Raw genomic sequence first — 26,618 nt, forward strand, 5'->3', positions numbered from 1 at the left:
AGTCAACTTTCTGGGACCTAATGGTTCATAAAGGTTCAAGAACCAAGGCCAAACATCAATGGATATTTGGATAAAATGTTTTGTATATAATAATATATAAATATAAAAAAACAAGTACACAGAACTTGTGAGAATGCCCAGATATTCAGCACACACAGAACATATTTTTTATGGTAAAATTAATTAAAAAAAAAAAAATTATATATATATATATATACCGGTATTTATTTATTTATTTATTTTTTATAGGTATGTGACTATTATAAATGCATTCACATTAAAAGACACTGAAATTAGAAAATACAGTGCTTTAATAAAACAAAATTCTTGGAATAAAGTGGAATTTCTTGGTTGGTACAGAAAGAAACAAACGCATTCCATTGTGCCCACATCTTATAAACAACAGAAAGAAGCTAAAAAGAGCTGCCTTGGACTTTATAAGCAGAATTCTAACTGAACTGAAAATAATGTTTGTGTTTGTATTTTCTCTCACAAAAGACGGAGAATACACGAGAAAATGAGAGTCTGGTTTCAGATGCTAGGCGCATAGATGTCGCTCTGGGGCAGTTATCCGTTTGATAAAGCAAACTTCTCCGAAATATTCTAAAGAAAAACTAAAATAAACCCCGTCCCCCAGTGAGTGGTTTTTAAAGAATTTTGTGGAGAATCTGTTCTCTTCCTTTGATAATTATGCCCCATTAGCTTTAGCCATAATATTGGATTATGGGGCTAAGAATATCCCAGTGTTTAACTGTAATAGCTGAAATGTGAAGAAGAAAACTAATGAGGGGGAGGAAGAATAAAAAGAGTCATTTCAGGAGAAGAATATCCTGCGGTTTTCTCTCGGGAGCAGGGTTTATTTACAAAATCGCCAAAGGGCTTAAATGAAAAAGCAATGTCATTATCCCCAAGGTGTGGGAATTTGAGCCACGGAGGTGAGCGAACCGCAAAGAGTTTCAGGGAGAGATCTTACGTTAAATGTGCTGTGGATTGGAAATGGCCCATAATGGTCAAATTATCAAATTACTGCTTTCATATAAGATCTGAAAAGTTGTCACAAAAGGGAAATCTCCCAAATCTCTGTCTGACTTATTAACAAAACCTAGAAAGTCACAGCCTAAACGTGGCATGGTTCTGTAAACACAGCATCATTTATGACTTGTTTATGTTTTGTTCTAAAGGGACTGATACTGCTACATTCACTTTATCATTCTGTTTGCAATGCCTGATTCGGATGGGGTTTAAGCAGGTGGTATATTAATGCGGCACTATACAAATATGGGGGGACAATGTGCACCAAATATTAGGGAGAGATAGTCATCAGTGTGTTCTGTTACACATTATACTAGAAGACCAACTGTGTTTTCTGTAGTGCAACAAATACCCACGTGAGATCAGATATATATGCCAACAGTGACTGCTTTCTCTAGTGCAGCCTTACTTTCAGCAAACGTACAATGGGTTTCCAACAGTTTTCTTGGTAATTAGTTGCTGTATTCATTATAATCTACTAACGCCATAAATATCTGCCAGAAGCCACCGAAGCACATGTGAGCCACAAGATATGAGTGACACACATGAGCCTTGTGGTTGCAGTTCTTATCCGGTTGTGTAGTTGCTTTGTGCAGAGTGCATGACACCGCTCAGGCACCTACAGAAACATCCTGCCACACAGCTACTTGCTAAGATGAACAGATATAAAAAGTGTCCATTACTGTGCTTTCAGCACAAGAAAATATTCCCCCGCTGTAAAGTGTAAAGAATCATGTTTTCTTTAGGGTACCATAGGAAAGGCCTTTGCCTTTGCCCCAGAATCACAGGGGTGCCCAGACTGTAGCCCTTCAGCTGTTCTTAAACTGTTACTGGGAGTTGAAGTTTGAGGGCTGCAGGTTAGACATACCTATGTGGGCAATGCTGCAGAACTCACTGTGTGCCAAACCACATTGCTTAGAATTCCCTCACTTTAGTAAATAATTCATCTGTAGAGAGAGGCACCATGTTATCCCACCAGTCCCTTTCCCGAGGCTATAATCCCCCCACTGCTATTATTGGCACCTACTATACCTTCAATTCCACTGCCACAATCCCTTCCCAGAGGCTATTATCCCCCCACTGCTACTATAGGCACCACCTCTCCCTACTATACCTGCTATCCCACAGCCACAGTCCCTTCCCAGAGGCTATTATCCCCCCACTGCTACTATAGGCACCATCTCTCCCTACTATACCTGCTATCCCACAGCCACAGTCCCTTCCCAGAGGCAAAAATCCCCCCACTGCTTCTATAGGCACCATCTCTCCCTACTATACCTGCTATCCCACAGCCACAGTCCCTTCCCTGAGGCTATTATCCCACTGCTACTATAGGCACCATCTCACCCTACTATACCTGCTATCCCACAGCCCCAGTCCCTTCCCAGAGGCTATTTTCCCCCCACTGCTACAATAGGCACCATCTCTCCCTACTATACCTGCTATCCCACAGCCCCAGTCCCTTCCCAGAGGCTATTATCCCACTGCTACTATAGGCACCATCTCACCCTACTATACCTGCTATTGCAGAGCCATCATCCATTTCCAAGTCTTTATCTTTGCCTCATATTTATAGCAATCACATTTCACCTTTAAGCACAACCAGTCACACAAAAATATAACATTTAAAAAAAATCTCAATACAATGCTATGGATAAAATTGAAACCTAAAACTTTCCAGTTGCAGTTTCTTAAGACTCTGTTTTAAGCCCTCAGGTGGCCTTGCATATACTCTGCCTTTCTGTACCATAATAATGCAGACTGACACAGTCTAAATGTATTCCTTTGATAATGGGAGTTACAATCAGTGGCCTGGTAATTGTGCAGACTTGGAAGGCTCCCACAGGAAATCTGGAAGCCAAGATGGCACCTCGGCTTTATTTGCCTGACGCTGCAAAAATGCTAAGGACAAAGGTATGCAAATGCAGCAGCTAAACGACAATTAAAAGACTGGATTAGTGACCTTAGAGCTGGGCGGCATAATTATAGTCTGTGTCTTCTAACTATTAGGCATGGGGAATGATCCTTGCAGCACTACACTACAGGCAGGAGTCAGACACTAACACAGAGTAATAGCATGAATGTTTTCCAGGAAGCCCATATGTGCCGCAGAATTAAAGAAATAATGTGCTTGGTCTGTAGATTGCTCCAGGAAAAGGCATCTAATAATAGATCCAAATGAAAAAAATCAATAAACAAACACTAGTCTGCTGTGTAAGGTAGGAAGCCATTGGAAGAAAACTCAGCCAATCAATAGAACATGGAAAGCTTTGAGTAACAGTCATTTCCTGAGCAGCAGGGAAGTGCAGGGATGAAACTGTGAGTATTTTACCCCCACAGGCTCTTCTGCCTTCTGACCATCGCTTGGGCACAATGTCAAATGCCCTATAGATCTTGTGCTTCCAAAAGCTGAACTATTCAAAACACAATAAGGTGCCAGGAAGCAATAAAGAAAAAAATAGAAAAAGAGCTGCTTGCACAATTAAACACATACTTGCTGACTGTCTACCTCCATCAATCTACCAAAAGTGACTGGTCTGGTACCTGTGCATCCAGGGGCCACTGGGCAGAAATAGGCTTGGTACTATGGTACTCAGGGCAATATACTGGCTGGAATAAAAGGCTTCTCCTTGAGTGCTAACAGGCCATGGTCTGACCACTACTGAATCTTTGAGATTTTATCCTTAAAGGGGAACTCCACCCAACTTATGCTTTTTGAAAAGTAAACATAATTTTAAGCAACTTTGCAATATACATCAATTTAAAAATATGCAGCCTTTTCATGATATTGAATGTAATAATATGGTTTGGAACAGTTCCCTAAGCCCGGCCCCCTGTTCCCCTGCTGATCTGGCTGGCTACCTTGAGACTCAAATAAAATGTAACAGTAGTCGACTGTCCTCGGCCTGCCTTCAGCCTGCATCCTCCTAATCCCACAATTCCCTGCACTTATTATGTGAAATTATTTTGTTTGATATTCTGAACTAGTCAGTAACTAGCGCAACACTCACTGGAATTTTCACAATTGAAATTACACCATAAATTATATATAATATCAAGGAATATGAGCTGACTGTGCGACTATAATCTCTGATTACTATTGCAGATGGGTTGTACAATTATCCAACCCAATACATAAAGGTGGCCATACACGCACCGATATTATTGTACGAAACCTCGTTTCGTACGATAATCGGTGCGTGTATGGCATGTCGGCGAGTCGACTGATATCGCAGGAAGCTGCTGATATCGGACGACTCGCCGATCGGACCAAAATTCTCCCTTCAGAGCTGAATCGGCAGAAGGAGGTAGAAATCCTATTGTTTCTACCTCCTTACCTGCCGATTCAGCCCTGAATGGTGTGTGGCGGATCTTACGATGTTTCGTGCGACCGATGGTCGTACGAAACATCGTCAGATCGCCACGTGTATGGCCACCTTAAGGGTATTGATTGTTACACATTGTTTCTGTGCAAATGTACATTTACAGATGGGAGAAGTAGTTAGGGGAATCGTTTTTTTTGAGATGCTGTTGGATTTTTTTATAGAGAAGCACAGCTCCACAATCTGCAGTGTAATTCTGCACCCGCTGGGGCAGCAGTTTGGTTAAAACAATATCAAATGACTTAATAGTGCCACAGTCAGGGTAATGTGGTTCTGGGGCATTGCAGGACAGCAGGAACATTCTAAGGGACATTTCTACTGATCTTGCCCCTTTAGCAGGGCAGCAGGTAATTCTTTATACTAACCCCAGTGCAGTGAGTGTAAACTCTGACCCTTTTCCCATATCTGTATTTATTATTCATATCAGTTCCAGTTTATGTACAGCTATAGACAGTATGCCAGTACATGATAGTGTTGCATTGTTGCAATAATAGCAGCACCTGCTAACCATTTGATTCTGCAAAATTATTGTTCACAAAATGTGGCTGGGGCAATTTCAAGAGCATTTTTATCCAGGATTGCCCAAAATCACCCATATCTCATGTTATGGCATTTGCCTGAAAACTTTCCCTAAACCTATTCATACAGCAACTTTCAATGTAGCCTTGACATAAGGAAATAACACTATCTCCAATGAGCGTTTCCCTCACCCTAGACTATTTTTTCCTCCTTAGACATATTAAAGTGTATTTGTGTATATAGAGTGTGAGTTGGCTGCAGGCCAGTGCTTGAGTGGGTATAGCGTCAGCTCACACAGGTGTAAAACCCCCGGAGATTTGCAGAATGCTGTATCACACAAGGATATAATCACGTTCTGTGACCTCTGAACTGTGGTACAACAATTTTGGAAAGCCACAGATTACCATAAATACCATGGGCTGACTGCGCTGCCACAGCTTTTTTTCTTCTGCAAGAGTGCAAATGAGATTAACCATAATCCCTCTGTTTCTTGTAAAGTTCATATCCATGAAAAGCCTTTACTCTGAAATCCACTTCTGCAGTTCATCATGTCTATACACCCTAGAAATCTACGGGTTACTGCCTTGTAACTGCAAGTGTAAGGGAAGGGGGTTCACCGGCCAGAGAAATAATGATGAGTATAAAACATGTTGGAAACCCAGCACAAGTTAAATATAGAAAACAGCAACATTCTGTCGGGTGGATGAGGGGGAGAATAGGGGCTGAAAGAGGGAACAGGGGGGAAATTAATCAAGAAAGGGCTTGAAGGATGAAGGGAGGGGGGTGTAGGAACTGATGGGGAGCAGAGCAGGACTTGATGTAGAAAGAGGCAAAACAAATGAAAGGAGAGGCTGGGGGAAGGGGAATTCAAAGCACAGCCTGAGGGAAGGAGAGGAGGACACACGAGCTGAAAGATAAAGTATGGCTAAGGAGAGGGGAACTGGCCAGATCGGGGGAAGGAGGGGATGGTGAGGATGGTGGGGCCAAGAGTTAATAACAAGACTGGTGGCAAATCTGAAAGTGGCTTGGGTATAAAAAAAATATATTTGAAGGATGCTACATTTGTCTAGTGCAAAGGAGAAGCATTATATATAGATAACTTGGTGTAATGGCCCACTCTGACAGAATACAGACTAATCATTTGTATAGTTTTGGGGATAATGGGGATTAGGGTAGACAGGGGAATAAGACACTGTGGATGCATTCATTTGATAACACTTCTATTAAATACATGCAAAGAGAAAGTAACAGCAGCAATATCTGCTACAAGTTTTATAACCCACTGCAACCATTCAATTTATCACTATTTACTGCCCTAAGAAGCATTTCCAGTTTCCCACTAGCAGGATACAGGTAAAATGGTCCAGGTAAAATTGTTTCCAAGTGACAAATTGTCCTTGAATCCCTATCGATACAATGGAGGGACCACTGTCCCCCTATCACTAAAATACTGAAGCTGAACCTCACACTGCACTTGTCTCTCTATAGTCCTGAATTCAATATAAAACCCCAGACTTTCCCATGTAATGGTGTGATCCTGATCACTGATGCACCTAAGAAACAGATCTCATCTAGACCATATTTATATATTCATATTCATAGCATAATATCACTCTCCTATTATTATACATTTAATCAGTACAGTGTTTTTTTATATATACAGTGAATATATTTAGAAGTTGAAGCAGCAATATGATTTGCTCTACGTCAGAAAATCAATAGTTCCTTGATAGACATAACCCTCAGTGGCATAATTATCTTGGTTTAATTAATGGTAAAACACAGCAAGGAAAACCATAACATATTATTTTTTTTTTCAAACTGTATTTTTCTGAATAATACTCACTTCTTTATTCATACTATATTTGTACATGAAGCTGCCCAGATCCACAGCAAGCTTATCATCTGATATTATGAGCTCTGTTAGGTGGCAGGTTACTTACCATTAGCAGTTTCAAGCAGTAATTACATGGGTTTTCCCTCCACCACCACTTGTAGCCATTACAAACAATTTCCAGTGCTTTGTCACAAAAAAATGTGACAAAAACACAAGCCCTAAGGTGACATTACCCTAATAAACAGCCACAACATTATAACACAACATAAATAAAATGCAAGTTGCCACCCCTCACAAAATGATCAGGACCTTTCTTCAGGATGCTGGCCTTCAGGGCACAAGTGTAAGATTTCACAACAACCATGAAATAGAAAACCGCAGTCCATTATGGCATATAAGATCTGTAATTTCACTCTTTTACTATAATGACTCTGCAAAGATCATGTTGGACATTTGTGCCATTACAACAGGATAACATATTTATTCTGACTCCATGCTGCAGTGTAACACTGTGACTGAACGTTACTGACCAAAGGAAGGATAAAAGAGCAGCGTGCAAAGGGCATTTCAGGAGCAAATCACCTTGTTTTGTTATCACAATTAGGGTTGATCCCGTTATGGCCTTTCCATTGCACTTAACTTTTCAGTGTCTATCTATTACTGACTGAAGCATCACTGAGTTCTAATCATATGTGCAATGTCAGTGACTCTGTGGTACGCACATGCATACAGACATTTATAAACAGCCCACAGAATCTGTGCAGGCAACACAATCAGCCTTCAAGTGGGTGCCCTAGCATGGGGGCCACAGCTGAGCACAAAAAGGTTGCCTATTATTATTTATGGGCAAGATCAGAGTTGTGAGAGGTGTGGCATAGGGTATTGCTTGTTTAGCATAACTGATGTATCTGCTATTTTATTTAGCAGATATCAAAAAGAGAATCTGGATTATTTTATCAGATATTTGTGATGACAGGAACGAATAATGAATGCTGTATATAATTATACTACTTGCAGATAAAATACTATCAGGAAACCCATATTCAGAAAGCTCCAAAGGATCCCAATCCTGATTGGAGGCAAAACAATTCTTTTTAAATAAATGTTTAAATCATTTTTGAGTAGACTTAAGATATGGAGAATCAAATTACAGAAAGACCCCTTATCTGGAAAAACCCAATCCAGAGCATCCCATACCTGTATGAGAAAAAGAGCTATTCCAAAGCCCTTACCTGCATTGTGTCTTGAAATATAGCCCAGTGCCCAAGCTGCTGACTCCTTCACTCCAGGGTCAAAGTCCTCCAGGCAAATCACCAGCGTATCCACCGCTCCACAGTCCACTATTGACTGAGCTAACTGAGGAGAGTGTTTGGCAACAGCTCGTAGCACAAAGGCTGCTGCCTTCTTGTAAAAGCGCTGTCAGGGGAGAAACAAGTGTTACAAAGGCTTGCAATGGAAGGAAATTAGGAAAAAAAAACTCATCAAATAAATACAACAAACAATTTTCTCATTCCCATACTGATGTGACCATGTCTGTGTGTGCGTTTGGTAATCCAAAAGGCAACATGATTCACTTGTTCCGTATGCAAGGCTTTAAAGGGTGAATGGAACCCAGACATCCTTTACATTAAAGAGCAAATAGATGTGGCATTAAGCTGGCACTGAAACTGAGCAAGCACGTCAGTACATAGCCATAAGCAGAAGTGATGGATAAATAAACACATCTGTACATGGCTGTTCCCATTTCACTTGCTCAGACTATCAGTTACAGACTGGAATGGCCTATTGGCCTATCAAGAGTATTTGATCAATAATTAACAATGTCAGATATCAGCTCTGACTGAATGGACTGCATTAGCATATCAGGTCAATGGAATCAATAGGCTATTTTGTTTTGTTATTTTTGATAAATCTGCTCCTTTCTTTAAGCTATACAAGCATTTATTTCCCTGCTATTCTTACCAAAACAACTTTGTACCAGAACATCTGTGGGTCTGATCAGGATGGGAACCCTGTGTCACTTCATTCAAGTAAAAAAAAAAAGCAGCGCTTATAGCGATGGTGAACCCACAAAGTGATACCAGTAACCTGAGCCATATACCACCCCCAGCAAGCAAAGATTGAATATTACATGAAATACATGAATAAAGAAATTGTGGAATAAAAATAGTGCTATTTTTCACTGGGTGGGATTTTGCTATAAATTCCCATAAAGCCTATTCATTTGAACTCTCTTAATCCATAACTAATGAGTTGAATGGAAGCTGAGGAATAATACTGGCCTAAGTAATGAAACCAGCACTGCACAGGTACAGCAGAAGATAGGATACTAACAAGCTAGACACAGTATATCTGTGTATTTCTCATCAGAGGCAAGTCCTTAGAGTTCTGTGTATTCGGCTTCCCTCCACTTCCAACAGATGATTATACAAGTTCATGTTTCATCTGAATTGCTTCTTTGTCTCAGCATCCAAAACACTTGGAGCTAGGAATAAAACAAGGCTGATCTTGTTACAAAGCAGATAAGTTAACTGTCTGAGGACATGTACTGAGCATTCTCAATTTGTAGTTGTCAGGATCAGCAGTGCTGCAAGGCTGACATTATAGAGAGATTTTCATTTGGCCAATACAGTATTATCCTCTCCAAACGACAGCGCAGAGCAGGTCACGTCACAGTGGACACGCAAAGCAGCTAAAGGAACTCAAGAAGTTAAAGGCATAGCATCTAAATGGCCATCATTGCACTATATTTGCACACTATGTACATATAGTATGCATGCAATGTGTATTGTAATCCAATTATCAAAATACATAGTTCCCCCATTAATTGACATTTGTCTTTCCAGCACTGCCCCGGGATGGTTAATCTTTAAGGCAATATTTACTATGTTATAGAATGAGCTATTCCTAGCAACTTTGCAATTGGTCTTCATTATCTATTTTTTATAGTTGTTAAAATTATTTGCCTGTCTTTTCTGCCTATTTCCACCTTTCAAATAGAGGTCACCGACCTAAGCAGCCAAAAACAATTTCTTTGTGAGGCTACAATTTTATTGTCATTGTTTTATTACTCTTCTTTCTGTGCAGGCCCTCTACTACAGGTATAGGACCCATTATCCACAATGCTCAGGACCTGGTGTTTTCTCGGATAAGGGGTCTTTCCGTAATTTGGATCTCCTACCTAAAGTCTGCTAAAAACATTATTTAAACATAAATTAAACCCTGTAGGACTGTTCTGCCCCCAATAAGGGGTAATTATATCTCAGCTGGTATCAAGTACAGGTACTGTTTTATTATTACACAGAAAAAGGAACCATTTTTAAAAATGTAAATCATTTAGTTAAAATTGAGTCTATGGGAGATGGCCTTTCTGTAATTTGCAACTTTATGGATAATGGGTTTCCAATCAGGGGTCCGATATCTGTATTCATATTCCCACCTCTTGTTCAAACCACTGCCCTGCCTGGTTGCTAGAGTAAATAAGACTGTAGCAACCAGATAGATGCTGAAATACCAAATGGGGAGGTGCCCAACAAAAAGCTAAATAACTGAAACGCCATAAACAGTAAAAAATTAAGACCAATTGCAAATTGTCTGAAAATATCAATGTCTACATCATAGTAAAAGTCAATTTAAAGGTGATCTACCCCTTCAGGTTTACCTGTGTATGGTGCAAGTGATTGGTTACAGTACTACTGATACCTGAAGCCAAGCTTCTTTAAACAACTGGACATTTCTTAGCACTGAGTTACTGCTGTGCTACTACCCATAGCCAACAGCTATACAGTAAAATACCTTACAACTATGAAAAACTATATTTCTGCTCCATTAAATTTATATTACTGGGATCCATGTAACCAGACAACCAGAGGACATACGAACCATAGCAAATCCATCAGGATTATCAAGAGATAAACTAAAGTAAATATGCTTATTTCACAGTTGACCCTCGTTGCCAAAGAACTCCTGCGGGTCCTATAACCTGGGATACCAGATAAATACATGCCTGATAAGCCGCATGTATGCAGGAATTCCTATTTAGTTGCTAGGAGACTCAATGAAGAGCAAGGTGTTCTGATCAAAATGCCAGGAATTGCTGGAAGCTGCAATGGCACATTAATGGGCAACAGCCTCAGCCTGAGGGCAATGTAAGAGTAAGACCCTTCATTCACTCAGAAGCCATAGTGTGCCCAGTCAGCAATTACCTCCCTCCAGTTTGCTGTTACTCATTTTATCTTTTGGAGGAACTGTTGGAAACTGGAGAGAAGCTGTGAAGAGAAAATGTCCTGTTTAAAACGGATGAGACTAGAACATGAATATTCTCAGAAAAGCTTCAGATAAAATATTTTTTGTCTATTAATATACTTCATCATTGTAAATTCCGTCCTTATAGGAAGCAATGTAATCTCTGGGACTAGCACAACAATCTCACAGTCACATAATAACTTAAGTCTTTTATCTAAGTCTATTACATATTCTGCTTGAAGAGCTCTGCCACAAACATCTGGTTAGTGTTAGCAATTGGAGTAATAGTAATAATAGTAACTAGTAGATATCACTTTCTACATCATGCTTGCTACTGCTGGGAGTCCTTTTTGTATATTGTTCATATTGAGAAGCTTTCCGAAGCGGAGGTATCCCACCTGCAGCCAACACGGAGGCACCATCCCTAAGAGTTCCCTGGAAGTGCCCTGTACTGTAGGTACTGCAGAAGTGTGCTTAGGCTTCATTTCCAATTCATATAATCCATTATCATTACTGTCCAGCGGACTGAGTTTTAGGCAGAAGTCCAGGACCTGCCTATAGAAATAAAACTATATTTAAACGACCTTCACAGAAATATGAAGTATACATGTATTATTTATGGTAAAGCTGGGTGATCATCTGATGGGTTAGGGTTTAGATCACCTGATGGGGAAATAATACTGCAATAATGGAAGCTCCAACCCTATGGCAAGTGCTACTTTTGAATGGGCGTATAAGGGTAGTTTTGTACCATTCATGTCTGGCCAGCTGTAACCAGCAGTAAAAATATTAAGTGGATTAAAGAAAGCATCAAAATGGGTTTTAACACCAGAACCCCCCTCTATTAATTTTATATTTTTTTGCCTTCAACCATTACTATACAAATTATCTTTAAATATCCTTTTTAAAGACACTCCCCTTTTCAACTTTTCACACCCTTCTTCTGCCTCCTATGCCTTTCCTATGTTGGTTTCACCCACCTAATGCTTCCCCACTTTTCCAAATTCCTGCTTTTCTTTATTCCTGCTTCTTCATATCTTCTCCCACCCCTCATTGTCCAGGCTTACTTCTCCCACAGGGGTGTAACCATAGAGGAAGCAGAGCCTCTAACTGCTGGGGGACCCAGTGCGGCACTGACTGACATCCAGTTTTACTCTATGAGTTTTTTTGAGGGGGTGGTCCTAAAATGATTTCACATGGGGCTAGCCATATTATTCATTTCCCAGGGTGCCACAGCCATGTGACCTGTGCTCTGATAAACTTCAGTCACATTTTACTGCTGAGCTGCAAGTTGGAGTGATATCCCTCCCCTCCCAGCAGCCGATCAGCAGAACATTGGGAAGGGAGCAAGATAGCAGCTCCGTAGGTATCAGAATAGCACTAAATAGTAAGAAATCCAAGTCCGGCTTGGGACTCCTCCAGTTACATGGGACATATGTAGCACTGGCTCCTTCTGCACAATGCACTGAGATGGCGCCTACACACCAATATTACAGCTAAAAAATACATTTGTTGGTTCAAGAATAAAATGTTAAATGGCAGAGTGAATTATTTGCTGTGTAAACAGTGTAATTTAGAAATAAAAAGTATTCCATAAAAATCATGACAGTATCCCTTTAAATTATTCTAGAGTCAAGATGAACTCTACTCATTGTTTCTGAAGGGGAAGAATGTTACTTTGTTATTAATCAAGAGCAGCCTATCTAGTAAGTAAGTGTTGGATGACAGTGGGAAATAGATGAATTTTGTTTTGAAGTTGATATTTTAAGAAAGCTTGTAGTCATCCATGAAGCGATAGCTGTAAGGCAGTTAGTGATATTTGATAGTAGGGAGCGGGCAGGGAGGGGGTAGGAGTCAAGTGGTGTAAATCTCAGTGTCACCGGCATAGGAGGAATGGTGGAACAGCACAGCAGGTACAAGAGTACAGGAAGCATCACGTTAGATAAACCCAAATGCAAAAAGAGACAGGAAATAAAGAACAGGGAGGAAATAATGATATATTGGTATCAGTTCCAGAGGACAATACGTGAAAAATGCTGACTGAGATTTCCCTTTAAACCAGCCAGTTTGGCCTGTTGTGGTGCCGGTATGGTTTGGGATAGTTTCAGTGTTTTGCTAGATATTATTTATATTTACTTTTGCAAATCAATGTTTTTGCCTGTGGTAGTTCTGTTTGCGTATTAGTGCCGCCCAGCAATTTGCATCCATTACAAACGTGCCTGTATTTCATGTAATCTGCTCACCTTAGGTTTAAAGGGCTAGTGCACCTTTACGTTAACTTTTAGTATGTTACAGAATGGCCAATTCTTAGCAACCTTTCAACTGGCCTTCATTTTATACTTATTATAGTTTTTTAGTTATTTGCCTTCTTCTGCCTTTGTTAAGCTTTTAAATGGGGGTCACTGACACCGACAGCCAGAAAACTATTGCTCTGTGAGGCTACAAATTTTTTATTATCATGAATTTGTATTATTCTATTCAGGCCCTCTTTTATTCAATTTCCAGTCTCTCATACAAACCACCACCTGGTTCCTAGGGCCCTAGCAACCAGATAGCTGCTGAAATTCCACCCTGGACAGCTGCTGAACAAAAAGCTAAATAATTTAAAAACCACAAATAATGAAAAATAAAAACCAATTGCAAATTGTCTCATAATACCACTCTCTTTACATAATACTTAAAGGAATACTGACATGTTTTTTTTTCAAAACGCATCAGTTAATGCACTGAGATGGCGCCTACACACCAATATTACAGCTAAAAATACATTTGTTGGTTGAAGAATAACATTTTAAATGGTAGAGTGAATTATTTGCTATGTAAACAGTGTAATTTAGAAATAAACAGTACAGGTATGGGACCTGTTATCCAGAATGCTCGGGACCTGGGGTTTTCCGGATAAGGGATCTTTCTGTAATTTGGATCTCAGTTACTTAAGTTTGCTAAAAATCATTTAAATATTGAATAAATCCCAATAGGCTTGTTTTGCCTCCAATAAGGATTAATTATACCTTAGTTGGGATCAAGTACAGGTACTGTTTTATTATTACAGAGAAAAGGGAATCATTTAACCATTAAATAAACCCAATAGGACTGTTCTGCCCCCAATAAGGGGTAATTCTATCTTAGTTGGGATCAAGTACAGGTACTGTTTTATTATTACAGAGAAAAGGGAATCATTTAACCATTAAATAAACCCAATAGGACAGTTCTGCCCCCAATAAGAATTAATTATACCTTAGTTGGGATCAAGTACAGGTACTGTTTTATTATTACAGGGAAAAAGGAATCATTTTTAAAAATTAGAATTATTTGCTTATAATGGATTCTATGGGAGATGGCCTTTCCGTAATTCCTAACTTTCTGGATAACGGGTTTCCGGATAAGGGATCTCATACCTGTATCTGATATATAAAACTAAAGGATATTGTGTAAAGATAGGTTGGGAAAGATAGTGCCATGAATTATATGGTTAGTAGGTTATAAACATGTTAGTAAGAAAACAGAAAATAGACTACATTATTCGGATAAGGGATCCCATACCTGTACACCATAAAAATCATGACAAAATCCCCTTAAGGGTAATTTAAAGGTAAACATTTAAAAATTACCTTTGTATCCTGCAATATAAGTATGTATATGTTTTATTTAATAGCGCTTATTTAGAGGGTTCACTCTATACAGAGGGAAAACACACGTGCTTATTTAGCCTAGTATACACTGAGGGAGACGTTCCCCAATGTTCTTGGATACAAATTAGACACCTAGCTTGTCACACACATTAAAAGCAATACACAGAAGAATATTTGTGTTAATAACTTTATATAATGTACAGACACAGTGTTTCTCTGTGCTTATTGCCATACTGTAAGTGGGTGTTGCTATACTGATATACGGATAGTCAGTTCAAACAGTTATTCACAGGCAGCACTGAAGCAGAGGAAACCAAAGGCAAAACTTGAGGTAATTTTCAAAATTGCAAAGTGTCCCAAACACCTATGACAGTAGATAAAGTCTATCTTGTGAAAGTCAGGGAAGCGGCCAAGATTTTATCAACAGGAAACTATACAAATGCATCCTTCTCTCCATGCTACCATAACACTGGTGTAAATGCACACCTTACTGGCCATACACAGGCAGATTATTGGTTGCCATATTGGGCATACATCACTGGTTTGGGCTCATATAAAAACCCAATGAGGAAGGCAGGAAAATCCCATTGGGTACAGGTCAAATAGTGTGGCTGCAGTGCTTTAACTTGACAGATCTTAAAGTGGTTGTTAACCTTTAGATTAACTTTTAGTATGACAGTGATATTCTGAAAGAATTTGCAATTGGTCCTCATCTTTATTTTTTATGGTGTCTCAGTTATTAAGCTTTTGCTCAGCATCCCTTTTGTCAGGTATTTTAGCAGCCATCCAGTTGCTAGGGTTTTTATTTTCCCTAACAACCAGGCAGTGGTTTGAATGAGAGACTGGAATATAAGTAGTAGAGAGACTGAATAGGGAGATAAGTATGATTAACGATAACATTAACAATAAAATTATATAAACTAAGTTATAAAATAAAATATATAACTAAGTTACCTGATGATGTTATCATCTCTTTGCCCCTGGGGTGATATTATTGGATCTGTTCAATATATATACAGGTATGGGACCCATTATCCAGAATGCTTGGGACCAAGGGTATTCTGGATAAGGGGTCTTTCCGTAATTTGGATCTCCATATCTAAAGTCTACTAAAAAAATCTATAAAACATTAATTAAACCCAGTAGGACTGTTTTGTGTCCAATAAGGATTAAATATATCTTAGTTGGGATCAAGTACAAGGTACTGTTTTATTACTACAGAGAAAAAGAAAAAACATTTTTAAAATTCTGAATTATTTGTTTAAAATGGAGTCTATGGGAGACAGGCTTTCAGTAATTCAGAGCTTTCTGGATATCGGGTTTCCGGATACACATATATCAATGCCTGTCCCAGTGGAGCTTACACTCTAAGGTCCCTATCATATTCACACACTGAAGGGCCAGTTTTATCAGGAGCCAATTAACATGCGTGTTTTAGGAGTGTGGGAGGAAACTGGCGCACCCGGTGGAACATGTAGACATGAGAAAATACAAACATATGCTGATATTATAAAGTATATTAATAGTATCAATCAGCAGTGAGCTTGCACTGATCCACTGGAATTAGAATAGTGAAAGCTAACATCTAATAGCTGCTATGCATTACTGTACTGGGGGAAAATGTGCCATTAGTACTATACCTAAAGCTTCATAAACCTTAATAATATATATAGATGTGAAGGATTGTGCTTAAACTTAGTGCAACAAACTAAATGAACTGGGGCTGGGGCTGATGTAAATGATTAAACAAAAGGCTGTGTAATATGTCAGGACTGTATACATAAAGCATAATAATAATTAATTGGTACTTCTGTATGCTTTTTCTTGTAGCAGTGACAGATAACACATTACCTTACAATTTAGTCTCATTTCTCATTAAAGCTTTTTTTAAAAAAGGAGACCTTCTGGCCATAATCCCTTTAAAGCCTGATGTGCTGATTTTTTTCCCTAACATCACATAAAGACTTTTCCGCTCGGAGAACAAAACTCTGCTTTGTGGAAAGGCCAAGGATCACATTGAAAAGACTTGCTGCTCCTCTTGGACTAATCACCAAGCAAACATATATAAATATGAAGGAAATTCAGCACTAATTCAGTGCAGGCCAAGGGCTCATTTCTGTTCAGTGTTATAGGTGCCCTCGAAAGCTGCTTTCCAAAGCATCATGCAAATTTCGCCTGCAGCTGTAGAAATAGGGAGGCGTGCCTGCGGCTTAGTAAATATTCCTCTCAAATGTTGCTTTTTTTTCAAGAACTGGGGCTGAGGCTCTGCCTTCAGAGGGGATCTGCTACCTGTGGCACTCCAGCTGTCTCTGGACTACAACCCTCAGGCTCCTACAAAAGTGTTCATAAGGTGCGGGGAGTTGTAGTTCAGCAACTGCTAGAGAGCTACACGGTGCAGATCCCTTCCATATGATGCATGTAAATGTCAGATTGAAGCAGACTGCCATGAAGGGGTTAAAGATCTCCATGCGACCATGCCAGTTCTTTCCACCCCCTTACAATCTGATTTCTGCACTGGAGAGTAAAGCGTTCAGCCACAGTTCACTGTCAGTTCTCGGAACCATGACTGAGAAAGTTTCCACTTACTTAGGTTTATTTGCTAAAGCTGGCCCCGGTCCAGAATCTCTGGAACTGAGAGACAGATTAAATGTGTTTGTGCTACAGTACACTGGGCAGTTTATCATCCTGACAATTTCCACATTTAACCCTAAAACAAGCTCCCCAAACACAGTGGCCCACCTCCCTACCAGCTTATGGATTTGTGCACACACTTAGGAGTTGAAAACAGTGTTTAAAAAGGGTGGTTCAGCTTTAAGTTAACTTTTTGTGTTATAGAATGGCTAATTTTAAGGAACTTTTCAATTGGTCTTTTTTTTTTTCTTTTTTTTTTTTTTTTTTATAGTTTTTGAATTATTTGCTTTCTTCTCCTGACTCTCTCTCCAGTTTTCAAATGGTGGGGTCACTCACCCCAACATCCAAAAAACAAATGCTCTATTGCTGCTTTTTATTACTCATTTTTATATTAAGGTCCTCCTCTAATTGTATTCCAGCCCCTCATTTCAATCTGTGCCTGGTTGCTAAGGTAATTTAGACCCTAGCAACCAAAAGCTGCTGAAATTCCAAAATGCAGAGCTGCTAAACATAAAGCAACAACTAATACAAAATGAAAACCAATTGCAAACTCTCTCAAAATAGCACTCTCTACATCAGGGATCCCCAACCTTTTTGACCCATCAGCCATATTTATATGTAAAAAGAGTTATTTATATGTAAAAAGGGCTATTATTGGCTATTTGGTAGCCCCTATGTCAACTGGCAACCAATAGAAGGCTCTGTTTGGCAATACACTTGGTTTTAATACAACCAAAACATGACACCAAGCCCAGAATTCAAAAAGCACCTGCTTTAAGGCCATTGGGAGCAACATTCCAAGGGTTGGGGAGCAACATGTTGCTCACAAGCGACTGGTTGGGGATCACTGCTCTACATTATGCTAAAAGTTAATCTAGGTGGACATTTTTTATCTACTCTTCTAAATGATCTAATTTCAAGGGGAGGATACATATTTCCCATAGAGTATAGGATTCATGACCAAACCTATTAACCTTAATTTGCCTAAAGTCTCTCTAAAGGCTTATACACACTGCGTTTCGTCCTGCTCTCCCCTCCGGTGGAACGCAGGAAAATTCCACCACAGGGGTGAAACACCTATGGGTACGAGTCCTAATTCCAGTGCTAGGCTGGGGGGGTGTGGACAATGTATAGGTGAGGGTTAGGTGTGGATGGGTATGGTTGGAACATAAAGGGGCACAGCCAGTGAAATCAGATGTATGGAAAGTAATCATTTTGCTTGCAATGTGGCCTTAGACTCTTGAAAATAATAATCTAATAATATAGGGCCATTTCCAAACATGCAAAGCCTCTGTGTTGATTTGCACGCTGTCAGAACCCAGATATTCTCAACTTGGTGGTCAACAAAGCTCACAGCCTGATGTAGCCGGTAGGTGTCTGGCACAGGTTGCTTCCTTCCAGTTAAAGAAAAGATCACTTTAAGAAACTTTTTACACACATTCATTGTAACCCCATTTCCTTTAATCCAAGAATCGCTTCTGGACTTACTGCATTGGTCAACAAGGCAAACTTATTCTAGTCTGAAAAATGAAATGTTGGTGATTACGGATAAGACAGGGCAGATGAGATCAAGCTACAGTTTGTATTGAGTTCAGTATATGGACAAATCATTCCGGCCAAATCCAAAAACATTTCATTTGGTGGATAGGGTGGATGGGATATAAAACACAGCAAAGGAAAGAGCAGCTCTGAAACTGCCACTGGCAACACAAGCGGAGCAATCAGCATTGCAGAATAACTTTATGTAACCAGGCATAACGTGTCACTGAGAGCGCTGCCCAAAGCATTTCATTTATCCGTGGGGCAGTGATGCAAAGGCTTCCTACGCTAGGGGGCTGGGAGCTAAGCAAACATGAAACAAGAGAGAATTCTGCTGGTACCAAACAGTTACATACATAAACTGTACTGGGACTGCTTGCCCTAAACCCAGAGGCTACTTACCTAGTTTACTAGATGGTGGGGGGAGGTTGGGAAACCCAAGTGCCTTCCATATTTATAGGATACCAACACTGTTCCCTGTTTTCACTTGCTCTTGTCGTCTATTTTAAGTGAGTATATTAAGGATAAAGCAGGCGAGAGTGGGAATCCAGGCTTATTATGTCAGATAATGACATTGCTAGGGTAGAACAATAAAAGCAAACACATCTGAACCTTCTTTATACACAGCAAGCTTCTCCCCATCCAGATGTGGCACTTACCGTAAGAAGGAGGACAGAGAATATCTACATACCATGTGGCATGTTGCTGAGGCAGGGATACCCACACTAAATGGGGTACAAACTATACTATTTCAATCATGCTTGAAGTCTATCATTTTAACAAGCCTTTTTTTAGTTCAGTTATATCTGGGCCAGGGGCAAAACAGACTTTGTGGAGCCACATTATTTATATAAACAAGGACAGTATAGCCCTTCAGCTGTTGTTCAGCAGCCCTTGCACTGTCATTGGGTGCTGAGTTGTATTTCAATAACAGCTGAAAGGCTACAGGTTTAGCAAGACTGCATGGTAATTATTTCAATCATATGGGTAAAGTGAAAAATACTGCTAACAATGTATTGTCCTGGGCTGGGGTAATTCAGCTGGAACCATGGGGTTGTGTGTATGCAGAGATATTATCAATATAAGATTTTTAATATTTTCAATCCAATACTCTTCTTTAAAGGAGAAGAAAAAGTAAAAACTATGTAAGCTTTATCAGAAAGGTCTAGGTAAATACAGCCATAAGCTGTCCTCTATGAAAAGAAACACAGGATTTCTTGTCTATTTTTGTGTAAACATGTTCTTTGGTATCAAACTTCCTCTCTCAGAAAAATCCTTCATTCCTGGGGCCAGAGTCTGTGCAGCTATCTCCTCTGTCCCTTCTCCTGCTCCCCCTCCCATAAGAATTCACTCCACCTCCAATCAGAATGTGTGATCTGAGCTACCAACAGATAGAGCTGCAACAGGAAGCTATGGAAACCAAGCTAAAATGGCAGCTGCTATCTTAAACAAACAGAGGGAGCTTCTAGGGTTCTTTACTCAGGTATGGTAATGGTTTCTGCAGAATAAATATAGCATTCTAGGTGGCACTAATGTGGCAAATCTATTGGCAGTAAAATGCCAAAATAACAATATTTTTAAAATACTAAAATTACATCTGAACGGGAACAACCACTGTAAAATCCCTTAGCTTTCCTGAGAATCTGTGCCGTACCTACAGAGATTTAACTAATTTCTGGTCTTCATGCTTTTGTAACCTTATCATGGGAAGTAGGCACATCCCCTTAATATACATAGTTGTTCAACAATCCCATAGACCCCCCTCTGTGTGGCCCCCCACCTGTCTGGCTGCTTTGATGGCTTACTCTTGTGTAAGCTTTAAATGGTATCAGTACTGTGATTAACTGCCCCCCCCCCTGCATGGTTCTCACCTCAGATTCAGGCTGTAATCAGGCTGTATTGTTTAAATATGTAATCCCCTGTGTTGTTCACACCTTTTAATCTCTGCATTGTTCACCCCCTGCAGTGTTCACACCTCAGGCTCAGGCTGTAATCACCCCCATTGTTCCCCTGTTCACACCTCAGGAGCAGTAGAAACCCACAAATAATCCCTGCACACTACAAAAAGAACATATACTGAGGTGGTACTGCAATTAAAAAGTTTTTTAATATATAGTTATTGTGCAGACTGTAGGAGCAGTGCCAGCATTGTGTCACTGTAGGCTGCCTGTGTGTGCCATACACACAGGCAGCATAGGGCAAGCAGAGTATGGCACACACAGGCAGGGTAGGGAAGGCAGAGTATGGCACACACAGGCAGAGTAGGGCAGGCAGAGTATGGCACACACAGGCCAAGTTTGGCACAAACCAGCCAAGAATGGCACACACAGTGAAAGTATGGCACACGCAGGCAGGGTAGGGAAGGCAGAGTATGGCGCACACAGGCAGAGTAGGGCAAGCAGAGTATGTCACACAGGCCAAGTTTGGCACAAACCAAGAATAGGTCTAGGTCAGGTATTACTACATTACAGCTGCTTGGCCCAAAGATACCAAGCAAATACTGCATATCTTAACAATTAACGTCACAGAAATATATTTTATTCAATAAAAGACTAGCAACAGGTTAAATAAATGCCAATGCATGGATACTGGCAAAGAGCCAAGTTGCCAAGGGGCCAAGGGTACTTCTAAATCAGATACAGAAATTACCAAACAATAGTGTATATGTTTGTATGTGTATATGTGATAACAGTACCCGCCATATAAAAGAGAAAAACAAGTGTTTCTGAAGCCATGTGACAAAATCAAAACTAAAAATGATTTTTTGGCTTGAATACAAAGTGTTAGGACTGGAGGAAAGCCAACACAGCACATCACAAAACATACATCATCGGCAGAAGAAGCATGGTGGCAGTGGAAGGGCATGACATGAACGTTCATCAGTGATCCCTAAGGAACCTGCCAGGGCTGGAACCGTTTTGTAGAGAAGAATACAGACAAATCTATGTGTGCAGTATTGGCAGCATCCCATCCCAAAAGACTCCAATCTGTAATTGCTGCCAAATGTGCTTCCGCCAAATATTAACTGCAGGGGATAAAGATTTATCCATTTGGTACATTTCAGTTTGCTATTTTATACAAGTTTTTTTTATCAACAACAATTTTGTGGAATTAAATGAAATTGACTATTTTGTGGTAAATTAAAAATATATAATAATTAATGCAGTCATAAGTGCAGGCACCTCTGGCCTCCGGCTCTCAGCACTTTGCGCTGTAGGATGCCAACCAGCAGCTAGCTTTACTTGTGTGAAGCTGAGATTGACTATGGACAACCTACTGTGCTTCTGGGTAAGGAATGTAGGGACACACCTAGGCCCAGACTGGCAATCTGTGGGTTCAGGCAAATGCCAGAGGGGCTGCTGTAAGGTGCCATAGACAGTCACTATTTATTGGGCTGGTGGGGGGCTGTTCGGGACTTTGTATTTAGGAAATGCCAGGGCCAATTTTGAATCCCAGTACAGACTTGGACATACCCACCACTAATTTATACCAGACATACACCAGAGAGCTGGGTTGCCACCTGTCCAGTTTTGACCGTTTCCAACATTCTGAAAACCGGGCAGAAACCCCCTGAATAATCGGACGGATGCAATAATCCCGCCTCTGACATCAAGAAACGTCATCACACGATGACTTTGCTTGATGATGTCAGCGGTTTGCGTGATGATGTCATCATGTCTGGGTTTAAAATCTGGCAATGGTGGCAACCCTACAGAGAGGATCCATGGGGAGCTACAATAAAGGTAATGATTTTTTTTAGCCCAGAATGAAATCAGGTACTGTATATTATTCATTACTAACAACATTATTAGAGTGATTTTCAAAGACACTATCGATCCCCTTAAGATATAAAACTGTCCCTATCTGTTGCTTGCAGAACTCCCCAGCATGCTGAGCAACACTTTCTCTCGGAGTGCAGTGGCTGTATCTTACTACAAAACACTCTACAGTAAACCAGTTGAAAAAACAGGTATGGGTATAGGACCCATTATCCAGAATGCTCGGGACCAAGGGTATTCCAGATAAGGGGTCCTTCCGTAATTTGGATCTCCATACCTTACATCTACTAAAAAATCAATAAACCATTAATTAAACCCAATTGGATTATTTTGCCTCCAATAAGGATTAATTATATCTTAGTTGGGATCAGTTACAAGGTACTGTTTTATTATTACAGAGAAAAGGAATTCTGAATTATTTGATTAATATGGAATCTATGGGAGATTTTCCGTAATTTGGATATTTCTGGATAAGGAATCCCGTAACTGTACTGACACAAATTTCTGCACAGGGAAAGAATGCACAATGCAGCCTCAAGTGTCCCGGGAAGCCAATAAAATCTGGGTAATTTTTTTGGCCATGCCATTATACCCCACACCATGCCCCTTGCATTACCCTGCATTTGTATAAATACATGCTAAATTGCACCAGTTCAGTAAACCCATAACAACTAGTAAGATCTTTGCTTTCATATTCTAACTTGTACTAGATAGAGCAAAACTTACTGCTGCTTGGCTGGTATTACAGGTATGGGATCTGTTATGAATGAATGCTTGGGACCTTGAGTTTTGCGGATAAGGGATCTTTCAGTGATTTAGATCTCTATACTTTACATAATTTAAACATTAAATAATCTCAATATAATTGTTTTGCCTCTAATAACGATTAATAGCTTACTTACCATTAATTACAAGGTACTGTTTTATTATTACAGAGAAAAAGGAAATCATTTTATTAAAATGGGGTCTATGGGAGATGGTCTTTCCGTAATTCTGAGCTTTCTGGGGAACAGATCCCATAGCTGTAGTAACTTTGCTCAGGGCCATAACTAAGGGTAGGCAGAAGAGGCATGTGCCTAGGGTGCAACAGTGGGGGAGCACTAGGTACATACCCCTTCTGTTGCCTACCCATAGTCTGGGCCCATTACTTCAGATTTGCTGCAGGGGCAAGGCTGCACTTTGAATGAACTGCTCACTGCCGACAGGCCTAAATTATATGTCAGGAATCCTTTAATTCACAGCTCAGCTCTAGACATGTTACTGTGCACCATCCTGTTACTTTATTGCTAATTACAGTAACACCCCCAATGCCGGGCACTTGCTGAGATTTGCATGTGGCAAATGTGTGACTGGGACGAATTTCTGGCCACCAGAAACAAAAAAACAGGGTGCCCAGACTGGCACTGTTTTCAGTTATCACACCAAGATCAAGGTTAGATGTTACTCTGCCTTGAAGGATGTAACTTAAGGGCATTACATTCAGAGAAAATTTGTAGTTCAACAAATAACGCCCATAAAAATGTGACTAATGCAAGAAGGGGACCTAATGAAGCTGTTTGTGGACAATGACAGGTCGCTCTGATCTTTGGTAACCATCTCAGTATCTAATCACAAATGACAATCCACAGACAAGTATCTTGTATATAAGCATGCACAAAAGCATAACAAATATTAAAATGCAATGTAATTGCTTACGTTCTGTTCAGCCAGAGAATACACAAGCTGGGGAAGAATGTCTCCTTTAACAACGGCTTCTGCCAGATCATCGTTGTAATTGGCAAGTCTCCCGAGAGCCAAAGCAGAGGTTTGCTGGATTGTTGGGACCACGTCCAAGAGAAGGGGCCGTAGCAGAGACATAACGCCTTACAGAAGAGGAAAAGAAAAATACAAGTTTTTATCAGGCCGTTAACACTGAAAAATCTTTGCAATCACATATTTCACTCACCAGTGCTATTTATTAAATATATTCCATAGAAATGAAATGGTGGAAGCTGAATACAAAGAAGGTCAAACCTTCCAGCATGAATGAGAATCATTTCTGTACTGATGGGGCCTAGAGACTAATTGCTGCTTTACACTGAAACCAATCAGCTACGATGCAGACCAGAGGGCTCATTATAGAACTGCAAGTACACTGTGCAAAGTACATTTTCGGGCGAAAGTCCCCATGTTTTTAACACACAATGCAGTGTTTTTTCCAATTATGGCCATGGGGTGGTGATGCTATTCTGACTGATGCGCTAAAATGTGTGCAGTTGTGCATGCGCTTTGATGCCATTCAGATGCATTTGCCCTTAAAATCATCAGATGTCTAGTGTTTGGCATAAAAATGATGTCTGTGCCCAATTCTGTAAGCACAAGTTTGATGTAGGCCACTGTCGGAGCCCAGGAGCTAGGGTTTCCATACAACAGTATGTGCAAGTACTTTTAATGTACAGACCTCTCAGGTCAGATAATATTTTCTTTTTCTCTATAATTATGGGTTTATTCAATATTTAAATGATTTTTAGCAGACTTAAGTTATGAAGATCCAAATTACGGGAAGATCCCTTATCTGGAAAAACCCCAGGTCCCGAGCATTCTGGCTAACAGGTCCCATACCTGTATAGACACCCAAATCATAATATCTTCCTGTTGTTTTATCTTCTTCAATTTGTGTCAACAAATTCTTATGTGACATATCATCACTGTTACCTCACAAATATATTAAGCTCTACTCCCTAAAAACAGAATACAGGTATGAAACCTATTATTGAGAATGCTCCGGACCTTAAGCCTTATAAAAAATTGTTTAAATATTAAATAAACCCAATAGTACCTTATACTTAATGTAATTAATCCTTATTGGTAGGAACTGTTTTACTATTAACGAGAAAAGGAAAATAATTTTTAAAAATTAGATATATTTCTTATAATGTAGTCTATTTTCTGTTTTCTTACTAACATATTTAAAACCTACTAACCTTCGTATAATTCATGGCACTATCTTTCCCAGCCTATCTTTACACAATATCCTTTAGTTTTATATATTAGATATAACAAGGCTTGCATGAAATTATGGCCAATGTAGTAGAAAGGCAGATAAACTGTCAGTTAGGTTTAGAAGGCTTTCAGGTTTTTTGCTTTTACAGTCTACAGTCTTAAAAGCTATTTAGCTGATTTGGCTGAAATGTTGACTATAATCAGTTTGGTTTTCATAATCAAAAATGAGGATAAATTTCCTACACTTTCCGGCAAAATTACACTTTGAAATGTCATGAGTTTTCCCCCTTCCTAAAGATACGGAGGTGATATATTAAACTGCAGAATTACTAAGTTTGCACCTGATATATGAGCAGGTTTGGTAAATTGTATTCGCTAACTGTCCTGTTAGTGTGTGACACGCAAGCCTTGTAACCACTGCTTCCCTTAGGACAATTACAGCGTTCCAGAGAGAGAAGAGCCAGATATACAAGGTAAAACACACAGGAACATCCTTAGGATCAATGCTTGAAGAGTGTGGTGTGTCAGAATTACACCCTTACTGCATACATACAACCAAAATGCCAGAAAATAAAATGTATCATAGCACCAGGAATTTAAACAGTGCCCAAGACTTAAAGGAACAGTAACACCAAAAAATGAAAGTGTATAAAAGTAACTAAAATATAATGTGCTGCTGCCCTGCACTGGTAAAAGTTGTGTGTTTACTTCAGAAAGTCTACTATAATTTATATAAATAAGCTGCTGTGTAGCCATGGAGGCAGCCATTCAAAGGAGAAAAGGCACAGGCACATAGCAGATAACAGATAAAACACTATTGTATTCTACAGAACTTACCTGTTATCTGCTATGTAACCTGTGCCTTTTCTCCTTTTTTCCAGCTTGAATGGCTGCCCCCGTGGCTACACAGCAGCTTATTATATAAATTATAGTAGTGTTACTGTAGCAAACACACCAGTTTTACCAGTGCAGGGCAACAGTGCATTATATTTTTATTACTTTAAAGCTCTTTCATTTTTTGGTGTTACTGTTCCTTTAA

At 39.7% G+C, this 26,618-nt stretch overlaps 1 protein-coding gene across 1 annotated transcript in view; it reads right to left on the reverse strand.

Annotated features, from left to right (window-relative positions):
• spag6 (sperm associated antigen 6) overlaps positions 1-26,618 on the reverse strand; it is a 77,261-nt gene that overhangs the window by 36,070 nt on the left and 14,573 nt on the right. The window contains exons 3-4 of the mRNA NM_001015976.2: positions 24,293-24,459; positions 8,004-8,187 (exon numbers count right to left, since the gene is read on the reverse strand). Of these exons, the coding sequence (NP_001015976.1) occupies positions 8,004-8,187; positions 24,293-24,459 (351 nt within the window). The remainder of the gene's footprint in view (positions 1-8,003; positions 8,188-24,292; positions 24,460-26,618) is intronic.

This window comes from Xenopus tropicalis, chromosome 6, assembly GCF_000004195.4.
Source record: "Xenopus tropicalis strain Nigerian chromosome 6, UCB_Xtro_10.0, whole genome shotgun sequence".
Lineage (NCBI taxonomy): Eukaryota > Metazoa > Chordata > Amphibia > Anura > Pipidae > Xenopus > Xenopus tropicalis.